At 33.4% G+C, this 12586-nt stretch overlaps 1 protein-coding gene across 1 annotated transcript in view; it reads right to left on the reverse strand.

Moving 5' to 3' along the window:
- Positions 1–1919: 1919 nt before the first annotated feature.
- The window catches only part of Dnah3 (dynein heavy chain 3, axonemal), a 118874-nt gene continuing 108207 nt past the window's right edge, over positions 1920–12586 (reverse strand). Inside the window, exons 59-65 of the mRNA XM_036372440.2 lie at positions 9581–10063; positions 8845–9024; positions 7347–7506; positions 7017–7231; positions 5609–5806; positions 2881–3091; positions 1920–2386 (exon numbers count right to left, since the gene is read on the reverse strand). Coding sequence (XP_036228333.2) covers positions 2060–2386; positions 2881–3091; positions 5609–5806; positions 7017–7231; positions 7347–7506; positions 8845–9024; positions 9581–10063 — 1774 coding nt within the window. The 3' untranslated portion in view covers positions 1920–2059. The remainder of the gene's footprint in view (positions 2387–2880; positions 3092–5608; positions 5807–7016; positions 7232–7346; positions 7507–8844; positions 9025–9580; positions 10064–12586) is intronic.

Consider the following 12586-nt stretch of genomic DNA (forward strand, 5'->3'; position numbering starts at 1 on the left):
AGTTTGAAACTGTGATTCTCATCAATTGTCGATAGATTCAAATCTGGTTTCTCTCCGATGAAAAAATCTGATATGATTGAAGTTTGAAGAGACTACATTTGTCGCAACGGACGTTAGAATCGATATAAGGGAAAAGGATATTTTTTCTTCAAATTATCGTTGAAAACACACTTTCGTTTCAACATTTCACAAGGTAAATATTTATGCTTGAAATTCATAAAATTATTTTATGTTTAATTTTGATTGCTGATTGAAAGTAATGAGCTGTTAGTGAACAACGCTGACGTTCGCGCCAAAATCTACTACAAAATTCAATATATTCAAACCGTAAACATTGTTGTAATTTTGTTCCGTTTATTGAGAAATTTTGTTTTTTATTTTATTTCTAAGCCCGGGACGGAGTCTGGGACTGTCCCCATCATACCGGGACGAATGGTCAGCTAAGTTTGAATACTTAATTTTGAGAATTTATGAATATTTATTTCCTGTATAGTGGAGAAATATAACAACCTCTACATTTTTCTTTAGTAAAATAATAGAACTAAAAGTAACACCCTTTATGAACTGGAACACTATTTATTTATCTATTTACATATGTTATTTGAATTAAAACACTCATTGAGTTATAACTTTTTTTTATATATTTATTTCTATAATAAAATTCAAAATGTTAAGGTTAATATACAGAGAAGCTCCTGAACGTCAGTTGACGGTTAAGCTGAAATCAAACAATTGGTTGAATTGACAATGAAAGTTATGTATTTGACAAAAAAAAAGTTGGAAAAAATTTAAAACTGAAAAAATTCGGTTTTTTCCAGGGAAAAGTTTGAGCGATACTTTTTGTAACTATTAAGCTTCGGGAGCTTCAATTTCTAACCTGCAAGAAGAACTCTGGCATAATAAAATATCAAAGGTCGTTTTAACTTCCTACATGTAAAGGTTTTCTTTAACCATGGTGCTGTGCGAATCATACATTTATACACATACATACATATATATGAGCGATTTAAAACTTTTTTAAGGTTTTTTAACAGTTATTCGACGGTAATTTGTTGGTTCGCTTAATGATATGTCGGAAACCAAAAGAGTATAAATTAGCCGAGTACCTTAGGCAATTTGGTAGATTTCTTGTATTTATATTCTTTAGAATTGCAACTCAAATTTAAGAAATATCTCGAACTTTTTCGATGAATCTTATGTTCCGTCCCGTTCCGTTGTGAATGCTCACCTCACTGAAAGAGGCTTCACATTGGAGCAATATATCTACTGCTTCTTTATTCGCAGTTGAGGAACGCTACAGGGATCCGAAAACCAACATTCCCTCTAAGTTTCGACCTATAAGGACTAGTCGTGACGCTATAACAACAAAAGAGTCTAATCTAATTTGACCAGTTGTTTAAAAATTAATAATTTTATTATTTTGGTCTTAATGAAGCGTTCGTAGTATCTATACTGTTTTAAAAACGAAAGAAAATTGTTTCATTGCTATTTGACCATGAAGATGTTCGGAGCTGATATCAGAGTGTCCAACTGGAAGTAATTTTCATTGAAATGGTTAATCTCTTTACAGTTAAAAAAAAAAATTTAAAACAGAATCTCCATACAATCTCCATAGAAATTAAAAATACATATACAATTATATCGTATGTTTGTATATTTGTAGACAGGCAATTAACACCATATAAAATTAGTATAATCGCCAAAGGCAGAGTAAGCTACTGCCAACACTAATATCTACGTGATGACAGTGCGTTCAATCGTTAATCACTCGGACATTATAATTAATAGTTTTGTAGTGTTGTTGAACTCTTAAGCTTTAAAACGGTAGATATATTATTAATTATGCTAAGCTTCCTCAAAATTCAACGCTCTTTTAATTTTTTTAGAGAATCTATTAACTAAATTAAGTAACAAGAACATACGAAAACAAAATTTATTTTATAGAAAATATGAGATTAAAACAGCGAGAATATAAAGAATTATATTCATTGAAAAGTAAAATAAAAATTTATATAAAATATGTAATATGCGAGTATTCCAGAACCAATTCAGATGCAACTTAGTCATCCAATTGACAGAGAGAGGCAGTGCCACGATTGATCCAGTGCATAGGTGTCTTACTGCAATTCAATTGCATGTACATTACAAAATTGGTGGAGTGACCAGTCGTTGAGAGCACACCACGCCTCTCGCTCGTCTTATAAACAGGACAATCGTAGATGGTACGCGCTGTGGCATCTTCCTTCGCCGCCTGTCCACCGTCCTGTGACTGCTTCAAGGTGGGACGGAAGTATATCACCGGCAATGTATCGAATAGAATTTTTGAGTAGGATTCATCGAGCTCTTGTGTTTCACGATTGTAGCGTGCGCCTTCCAAGAAGAGACCCTGCGTCGAGGCAAGACAAATTTGAACTTTGTTTGTTTTTATTTTTAGGTACAAAAATAAACATGGAAAGTTGAACATACATAAAATATAAATACTCTACAATTTTAAGAGGATGTGTTATAGTAGTAATTTGTATTCACAATGTATTTTTTTTATTTGTATTTCGTGCTCTTTTTTAAAAAAAACTGTTTAGTTTCTGGTTTTGCTAATTATTATAAAAAAAAAATTGGTGATAAATTACTTATCTCTGTATAAAGTTTATATACAACAAGCTCAATTGTCCATATCTTACATTGAAAAATTTTGTCTCATCATTGATGGACAGTTGCTCCTGTTCATGTTTGTTGTTTGTAAGCATGTGTAATGATGATATTCAAGAATATATAGTTAATAAATGAAATATTTAGTGTTAGTGTTTTAAAGTAATATAGGAATAAAAATTCCATATAGACACATATGTGAATATCGGCATAAATATTCACTACTCAACTTACACGTATATATGCACCAAAACTTGGTAGTTTTTCAACTTCGGTCTCGAATTTGGTCACTTCGAATTTGATTTCAACCATATCTATTTGTAAGGTATTCTTTCGTGAATAATTTTGTAGTACACCAGTGATAAAGGATTGTGTGAAATAAAAACCCGATAGCCAATAAACAGTCGGTTCGCCCTCATCAATCCAACGTTGAAAGAATTCCAAGCTAGTTGGGAGAAAATATGTTATTTATGGTGGTTAGAACAAATAAGCAATATTTTACAATATAAATGTATAATAGAAACGAGTATTTAAATTATATTACTGATTCATTAGAAATATATTTTTATATCTGTATATATAAAATACAAATTTTTAGGCGAGAAATCTTATTTAGCTCATAAATGTATGCTTTCAAAACATAAAATTTTTCTATCAAGCGAATTGAAAGCAGCCCTTTGGGCGCTTTATTGTTTCAATTTTATGTATATTAACGTTTATAATTGAATATATTCAAATAAAAATAGCTATGACCACTTTTTAGTAAATACTACCGACTTTTTTGAAACAAACATATTCCAGAGAAATTGTAGTAAAAGTTATTTCTGAAAATTTTCGGTAAAATCAAAAACTTTAAATTATTTTAAAATTATTCTTTTATTTTATTGTATCATTAATGCTGTGTTTCGTTTCATACATTTTCTAAGCATTACTATAACACTTGTTACCACTATATCAACCTACTATACATTGATATACATATATGCACATATACACTACGTATAGTGTACATAGAAATCACAAAGAGTGCTTTCAAACGAAGCTCAGTGTACAAGTGTTTGTTCAAATACTTGTATGAATTGTGTTTAAACAGCTTATTGCGCAAATAATGCCATATTATTGCAAAGAAATAGAAAATAGGAGAATCTGCTCAAAGTAAACGGAAGCAAATGAATTAAAGATACTTCGATGTGCAGAATTACTGTAAATAAATACAAATATTGCTATTAAATGTGAGACTTATTGTAGAATTTCTATTCAAAAATACCTTATATTCAACGCAGAAAAAACTTTATACTTTCAATAGTTACTTAATTAGATTATTATTAAATCTAAATATAAAATATTACCGACTGTCCAATTCTTACAATGCCGACAAATTAGATAGAATGGGTAGTTCGGGTTCATGGTAAGAGACTGACATTGCAATGAAATCGAACTGTGTTGAGATAACATATTTCGATATCTTAAAATAACGTCGACTACAAGTCGAAGATGTGATCAAATTTTTGTACCAATTTCCGTTTTGAGTTCCAAATAATAAACGATGGATAATAAATGAATAAGGTTTCTTACTTGTTTATCTTTATCCAACAGAGTTTTATTCAGAGTGAAAACTTTTGGTACTAATAACCTACTACTTATAGTACAGATATATAAAAGATTAGAATGAGCTTTCTAGAATACAGATTTAGGCTATATACTACGCAATTAACTCGGAAGGTAATTGAATCGAGAAATATTGGATTTAAGTTTAAACTTCTTAATATAGATCAATAAAAGTAAAAATAGCGGAAATATGACAACTCCACTTTGACAGTTCTTGTCAATAAAGTCATATTTCATTAAGCCCATAATAGAAAAACTTTGAAGAAATTGTCATAAATTTAAATTAAACGAGAAATAACTGACAATATAGATTTTGTGGCAATCGTAAAAGGACTGCAGAAGAGGTATTTCCAACGTATCATGCACGACTGGAGATATGACTAAACTCCCTAGTACAGAGAATATTTTTATACTCTGAATAGGGTATATTTGCAACGAAGTTTGTAACACCCGAAAGGAAATGTCAGGGACCCTATAATATGTATATATACAAACATATGTAAATTAATGATCGGCGTGAGGAACTGAGTTGATATAGCTCTAAATTATGCATACATAATTTTATCTACAAGAAGCTGCTTATTTGTCGGAACCGACGAAATCATATCACTATAGCATATAGCTGCTATACAAAATGTTTTGTTTGACAAAATATTTTCTCGAAATTTGTCATAGATTACTTTCTAAAGCAACGCTATAATATCTGAAGAAATTTTTTAGATCGGACCACTATAGCATTTAGCTGCTATACAAACTGAACGATCAAAATTAAGTTCTTGTATGGAAAAATTGTTTATTTGTGAAGGGTCTCTTGCTTCGGTGCAACTGAAGGTAACATTTTTTTCTTTACTCCGTTTCTATGAATAAATTTATTATTTTAATATTGCCTGGACCTCTACATTAATGTTCCTTCAGAAAGCTCCACTGACAGCATCGTCAAATCTAAATGTTCTGACACAATTGATATCGAGCATTTTATAGCGAACACATTTCTACCGAAGTGTGACAACGAAATGTCAAGCACCGCAGTTCTCAAGCAACTTTTCACAAAATCGCTGCCACGGTTTTTTTTGCTGGCTTAAACCATTAATAATAAATTCTTTGCTTAATTTGTCGGTGTCAAGAATTGGAACGATTCTTAAAGAGTTCTCACGTCGAACGTGGGTAATAACTAAGCATTATTAAGTAAACAAATGCTGTTTAATATATTTTTTGCCGAAAAACTGAAATTATTGGTCAAAAAACTATTTCCTTAGTAATAAAATTAATTAATGCAAAGTGTTAGAAGCAAACAAAAATTTTGAATTAATCAAAAAACGTTATGTATAAGCATATCTGACACTAATTGACTTACCGTGTTAGAAAATCCGTAACGTAGCTACCAAGTGGCTTGAGCGATGGGTAGCTTTTCCTTAGCCAGTCCGCTGGTAATTTACCGATCACCATTGATAAATGTGTGCGCTCCAATTCGGGTATCATGGCGATTTGACCTTGTATGGCTTTTTGTACGTTGATGAGACTTTTGCGTATGTAATCCAACAAGCGATTGAATCTGTGGCAAGTGGCGACGTAAAAAGCAAATATTATAAAAATGCCAAATTAAGCACAATGGAGATTATAAATATGAAAATTTAGCCGTTGCTTGCTTCTATGCGAATCTTCTATTCAATTGTGTTTAATTTTTGGCAATGTGAGCAGAGGTCTCTGCAAAAAGTCTTTATGACTTTTCTTTGTTAAACTGGTTAGCCATTTTTTTTATTTCTATGGAGCCCAACGGCTTATTAAATGCCATTGATTTTTAAGAATTGGTTTTGATTTTAATTTATGATAATTAATCTAGTGAAAGTCCGCTGATTTAAATTGTTTTCAGTATTCACGTAAGTTTTCGCACCTGCATCTATTTCTTTTGCAGCCTAATACGATATAAATGGTGAAGTAGTGTCGAAAATCATGTTTTTTTAATTGAAGAGATATTAAAATATCTACTCGAAAGGTTTTGGAAATAGTAATACTATCGTATAATTGAGTTAAAAAAAATTTGTTTGGCTGCTTTTTCTTAAACACTTTGGCTTTCGCTTTTTGAGTTCTCCTGGCAATATACCCTTGGAGTCCAAGAATCCATTTATAGCGAAAAGGTGACTTCAGATTAAGAATAAGTCAAAATCAAAAAGCTTTTTAGACAAGCATTCGCCCTTCGACAGGTAATAGCAAACCTCCAAGTGTACTTCTGCCATGAATACTAATATCCATTATTAAAGTCACTTTCAAACTTTCACATGCGTTAACCAAGGCTGTCCGGCCGCCTTCAGCCGGAAGCAATGAGCGGGTAAAGTAACCTGATTGAAAATTTTGATGGCTTTAACAAGCTAGTTGGGTTGCTTCATTAAATTTTCTTGCACATTAAGAAAGATAATGAAGGAGCTATAACTGTGCGTACTTTTCAGAAGTTTTATTTGGATGGAGGTTTTGAAATATTTATTACTTTAGTTTAACTTATAAGTTTAAAAATCTTAATTTGTCTAACATTAGGGTGTTCAATATGTACATAGTATCAGTAATTTCATATACATATATATTTAAGATATTTTAGTCTTAGTCAATTTTACTGAGTTGAAGAAAAGCAAAAGCTAATTTTATATTTTTTCCATTTCCTTTAATGTGTGTTTATAGCAAAAAATGTAAAAATAAAATTCCAATTATACAATGATTCTCCGATGAGGCTTCACCCCAATATACAACAAGCGCACCATCAATCTACTTACCTTATCAGCTCTTGTCTCAATACCGTATTCATGGAATTTGTATAGATCACCGGATACTTCTGTCCCACCTCGGCAATATTAAAAGCCTGAGGTAGGCGTGACAAAATTTCTTTGCATATGGCAAACGCCGGGTCAACGCTGGCGCCACCCGCTGCGCCACTTGCCTTAACTGAAGCCATTAAATCTGTTTGTGTAAGTAATACACCGCCAATCAACTGCGTTTTAGTGTAGTGGAAACAAATTTATATTTAATAGATGAGATTTAAAATAAATATGCGCTCATTCAGAGCTCTCGTTGCCCTGTGTTCAGATGTATGTATGTGTACTTACACTGTTCGTTTCCTTGTTGTTCCGATTGATATCGGCATTTTCGTGTAAACCAAAGACTTCCGGATGAGGACTAAGTGCAAATGTGGAAATGTATTCGAGCGCGTTGAGACGCGTTGGATTTAGGGGCACGCGATAGGTGGCGGATTGTGATAAGGGATAACTGCGTTGATGGAAAATAATAAATGAAAGAGGTAAATGCATGAAAATGCGTAGGTATTTTTCTTCTGCGTGTGCCGTTATTTTAGAAAATGAGTATAGTAAGAGTGTTTTAAAGTATTTTCAAGAATATGTACATATTTCTTTCTGTATAAAAACTAAGGAAAATTCTTTTAAATTGGAAAAAGGAATCTTAAAGAAGTATGACTAGAACTACATTGCAAAGATATAAAAATAAAACAAAAGCTTTGCATTATATAATTTTTTATTTACCATTTAAGAATTATGAGATACCACTTGATTTATGAGGCTTTTTATACTGTTCGAACTTAAAATTTAAAACTTTTTGAAGTTTTTGAATCCATAAGCATTGCGTTTCTCGTTACACTTTGAAAGAAAATTCAGGATTGTCGAAATTAGGAAATCAAAATTTTCGAAGAATTGGATTCAACAAATACCCAACTTATATTTTGAAAAAAAAATATATATATAGTTTTAGAAATATAGATTTCAGAATTTACGAAGTTTTTGAAACCGTAAATTTCGAGCTTTTTCTGATACAGGGAAATGGAATAACGAAATTTTTGATTTTCGCAAATTCTGAATTTTAAGTTACACTTTGGCGATAAGAACTCAGGAAATATTAATAAATTAATTTAAAATTTTAGTTTTTTCGAAATTTTGCGGTAGATAAATAAATTTCGAATTTTACAAGCAAATCCATGATTTTCGAAACTACGATTTCAGTATTTCGAATTTTTTAAATTTGGAGTTCCATTTTACGCCATGAAAATAAATTAGTTTTGTTTCGATATTTCGGAATCGAGATTGCAGAACTTCAGAGGTTCATAAATTTTGAATTCGGCCTCCACCTCAAAAATAAATTAATACACCTATTCACCGTTTTCAAACTGGAAAATTTGTCACAAAATATTTGTGACCATGGGTGGGAATTTCATTGAAAGTTCGAAAGCATAACATGCACGCTTTTTATGAATGTGTGAATGCTATTTTGGAATGTGTGTTTATACGTACATGTATGTACATATGTACAAGTATCTACAGTTATCTGCCAACTACTGTGAATTTAGGTGAAAGAGTTTTTGACGCTGTCATGGGCAGCATTTAAAATCGAAAATACACGTGACATTCCATAAAATTGGCAAAATTTAATATTAGCAAAAAAAAAAACGTAAAAAAGAAATACTGGGATGAAGATAAGCACATAGCGCAAACAACTGTCTTTCTTACACGTACTTCGCTCTCTTCTACTACCTTTGCTGAACAAACAATCAGCAGTAATAATATTACAAACTTCAAATACAGCGCCGAGTACACTTACTTGTCCATTTCGATTGTGGTCGGATTATATATCATGTTGAGCAGTGAAAGGATTAAGCGGCGATCCTTGTCATCCGTAACACGCCCACCATAGTTGCATTCGCCGGTGAGATAAACATGTCCACGAAACGGTATACTCTTGCTTTGTGCGATGAACATCTTCAGCTGCATCAGCGATATTCTATTGTGGAAAAAATGTCACCGAAACGAGCAAATAAAAACGCCAAATGCTTGAAATATATTTATTAGATATAGCAAAAGCGCAACAAAGCGGCAAGCGGTCGGAGATGCAGTGAAAGGAAAACCATATCTGTGTAGGATTTGTGGTGGAGCAACGTTTGACATTGCAAAATGGCGAAATGTGGTGGAGCAACGTTTGACATTGCAAAATGGCGAAATGTGGTGGGCAGCAGAGTAGCGAAATTAGAAAAGCACTTACATACGTATCTGCCGGGTTTAGCTGACAAATATGAAAATAAGCTTGTAAGCAACTAAAAAATTGCTTTTCACAGCGCATTTCCGAAGCTACAAAATAAAGAAGAGTACAAATGTTGGCATTTGAATAAAATACCTACATAGCATACATAGCAATATGCTTGACATTTCCGTTCACACAATAATGAGGCAACCTCCAGCAAGTCAAACTACGTTTTGCCTTTCACTACACAACCGCAACCATACCTACATATATCAGCGTTGCACTCTCAATGGCCTTTTAACATATCGACCTTACTTACTTCAAATCCGCCTCACTGAACTCGTACGGTATATTCCAGCCAAGCGGTCCGAATTCACGACGCTCCTGCACCACAGCGTGGAAGAAGACCAAGGCGAAGACGCCGCGTAGCCAGCATTTATTTGCCATATCCGAATACAAGAAGGCATTCGTAAAGAATTTATCGCGTACCAACGGATCCGAATTGAACGACCTAAACATGTTCGCCTTAAGACCTTTTGGCGGTTCATTTGTCATCTTCACCGAATTCTGTAGCACCGAGACGGGAAACACATTGCTCGGATATGAGGTACACCACAGCCTATAGTCAGGATGTGCTGCATCCGCCAACGAGGTGTCATTGCAAATGCGCTCTAATTCGCCCATCCAACTGACGGCGACGTGACAGTTTTGCAAAACAACCCAGTGGCCATAGCGATTTGCTTCCAATATCATTTTCTCGGCACGTGGACCTTGACCTTGACCCAATGAAATCGTTTTTGTTCTGTGAAATATTTGTTGGCGAAAATTTAGACAATTTTTGTATGCATAAGTGCATGTACATATGTATGAGATTGTGTGAGGGATATTTGTTTTTTCTGATCAGCATCTTATAATAACATGATTCAGTGTGCAAACACAGGCTTTTGTGTGGGCGTGAATTGCGCAGCAATTCTTATAGGCGAAAAGGAGAAAATTCCTTTAATGTGTTATAAAATGTATGTGAGTCATGGTTCTTTTAAAATTCTGATAGACTATGTTTTGAATTGTGTAAGAAATAATTTTTTCTCAACACTCTTCTTTCCTTAAGTAACAGGTATTTTTTTAAACGTGTGGTTTTTAATAAGACAATACTTTTTTAGTAGTTGGTCTTTTACACAGCTGTTTCTTGATTTGTAAACAGTTTGGTTCGCCATTTCATAATCAACAAACTTACTTCGGAACAACGTTTCCAAATGTGCAAATTAATAACTAAAGTAATGGTTCGGCGGCATCCCGCGCTGCGTCCAATAATTCGCCATTGTTGAGATGCCGATTCATCCTCAAAAAGCCACTGTTTCATATATCTTCAAAAATAAAGCCGACCATAATTTTACAGTCTATGGGGAACGCTATAGAGTCATGATTAATAACCTGGGTGTTGATGTGGACGACCTTTGGTTGCAACAAGATGACGCTACATGCCATACAGCCAAGGATACAATCAATTTATTGAAGGAAACTTAGTGAGCGTATTATCTCGCGTTTAGGATGTGTGGCCTGGCCTCTAAGACCGTGCGATTTAACACCGCTGGCTGGACAATTTTTTGTTGGGGTATATGAAGAGAATATTCGGCGTGTTATCACTGACATATGATATCAATTGCTGCAAAAAGTAGTCGTTAATTGGGCCTCTCGGCTGAAATTTATTCGAGCCATCCGCGGCGGTCACTTTCCCGAAATCGTTTTTAAAACATAATGACAAACACTTATCTTAATAATAAAGCTCGATACTTGTTTACCATAGCCAGTCTCTTTTACACAAAAAATATTAATAAATAAGTGTTTACTAATAGTTGTCTTACTTCCGAGCGCAATGTCAAATATCCGGTTGCTACCTGGTAATATTTACTTGCCTGATAATATCCAGGCGTTTTTCGCTTTGAGATTTAGAAAAACCAAAATATTTATCGAAAAGAAACTTACTTAAGTATGCAGTCTATGCAGTTAGCGATTAGTAGTTAATAAGATTCCTTAAAAAAAAACATTATGTTGTTATAAGTTATGTATGTTATGCTAGTTATCGAACCACTGTACCCGTCAGATCAGCACTATTTCCAATTTTTTATTAAAGTAGTATAATTTGTTCTGTTGGTGGAGTGTTTAATTAGAATTTTTGTGTACCAAACTTGTTTGACACACGATCAATTTCGTTTCTTTCGTAAAATATAAAAAAAAAATTAAATTTCCATTATATGTTAGAGTGAACTTTTGTACATTCTAATGTAACAAGAGTGTTGATAATTACTTTGAATGTTACGAATATGTATGTAGTATAATGGTAGCACGAGTCGCCTTATGTGCATGTAGGCTAGGATGGCCCTTAAAGTATGAGTAATATACACTCCTTTAATTAAAAAAAAAAAAAACGAATTTCTTGATTTTTTTTAACAAAGTTCGAAAAATCCGATTCTTCAAAAAACTGGTTAGCTGAATATTTGCACAAACGAACAAAACTCGTTATCTGAGTTATCCTTATTTTATCCGTTTTACATAAATTTACGAATATTAACCGAATCCATATCATACGAGTTTGGTGCGTTCAACGGATAATATATCTGAATAGCCGGATGACTAAATATGGGGATAAAATGGTTTCATTATTTTAGTTTTTCGTAGTGAAATTTGAGATTTGGCTTTAATGTGTTTCAGCGTGCGGTTTTTACCATTTCCGAGCGTTAAAATGCCAGCGCAGTTTGAGAAAATGAGAACGAAAAATACCCATTTAATAGTTTACGGACCACCGTAATGTACCCCCAGCCAATAGATAATCCACACATGTGGCAATCGTATACTTCATTTGCCACTTAACTCGTGTGTGTCTTCATGACGTTAGTGCACAGAAAATATGAAAAAATCTCATAATAAATGAAATCTCCGCATCCGTATCCACACTCATATAACGGGGCTCATTATAAGTTTACATTGATTGTACATTTTCGCTATTGACAATCATCGTGAGCAATTAAAAATTGAGTGCATTGTTCAGGAATAGTGGCACTCGACTATGACAGGCAGACGACGGCAAACTAAATGAAAGCAAGAACAACAAAAAGGAAAAAAGAACATATTGCGCTGTCAACAGACTACGTAGACGGATGTGGATTTAATTACAACTTCATAAACTTGTTGGATTCTCAATGCATTTCGTTGCTTTTCTCAGCGAGAGGAAGGGTTAATGTTTAGTGTACGTGCAACTTGGCAAAGAAAAATTGGATAAAAATGCTCAGCAATAATATGCCAAATAGCGGCACTTGATAACGCTCGT

The sequence above is a fragment of the Bactrocera oleae genome, chromosome 6 (assembly GCF_042242935.1).
Source record: "Bactrocera oleae isolate idBacOlea1 chromosome 6, idBacOlea1, whole genome shotgun sequence".
Taxonomy (NCBI): Eukaryota; Metazoa; Arthropoda; class Insecta; order Diptera; family Tephritidae; genus Bactrocera; species Bactrocera oleae.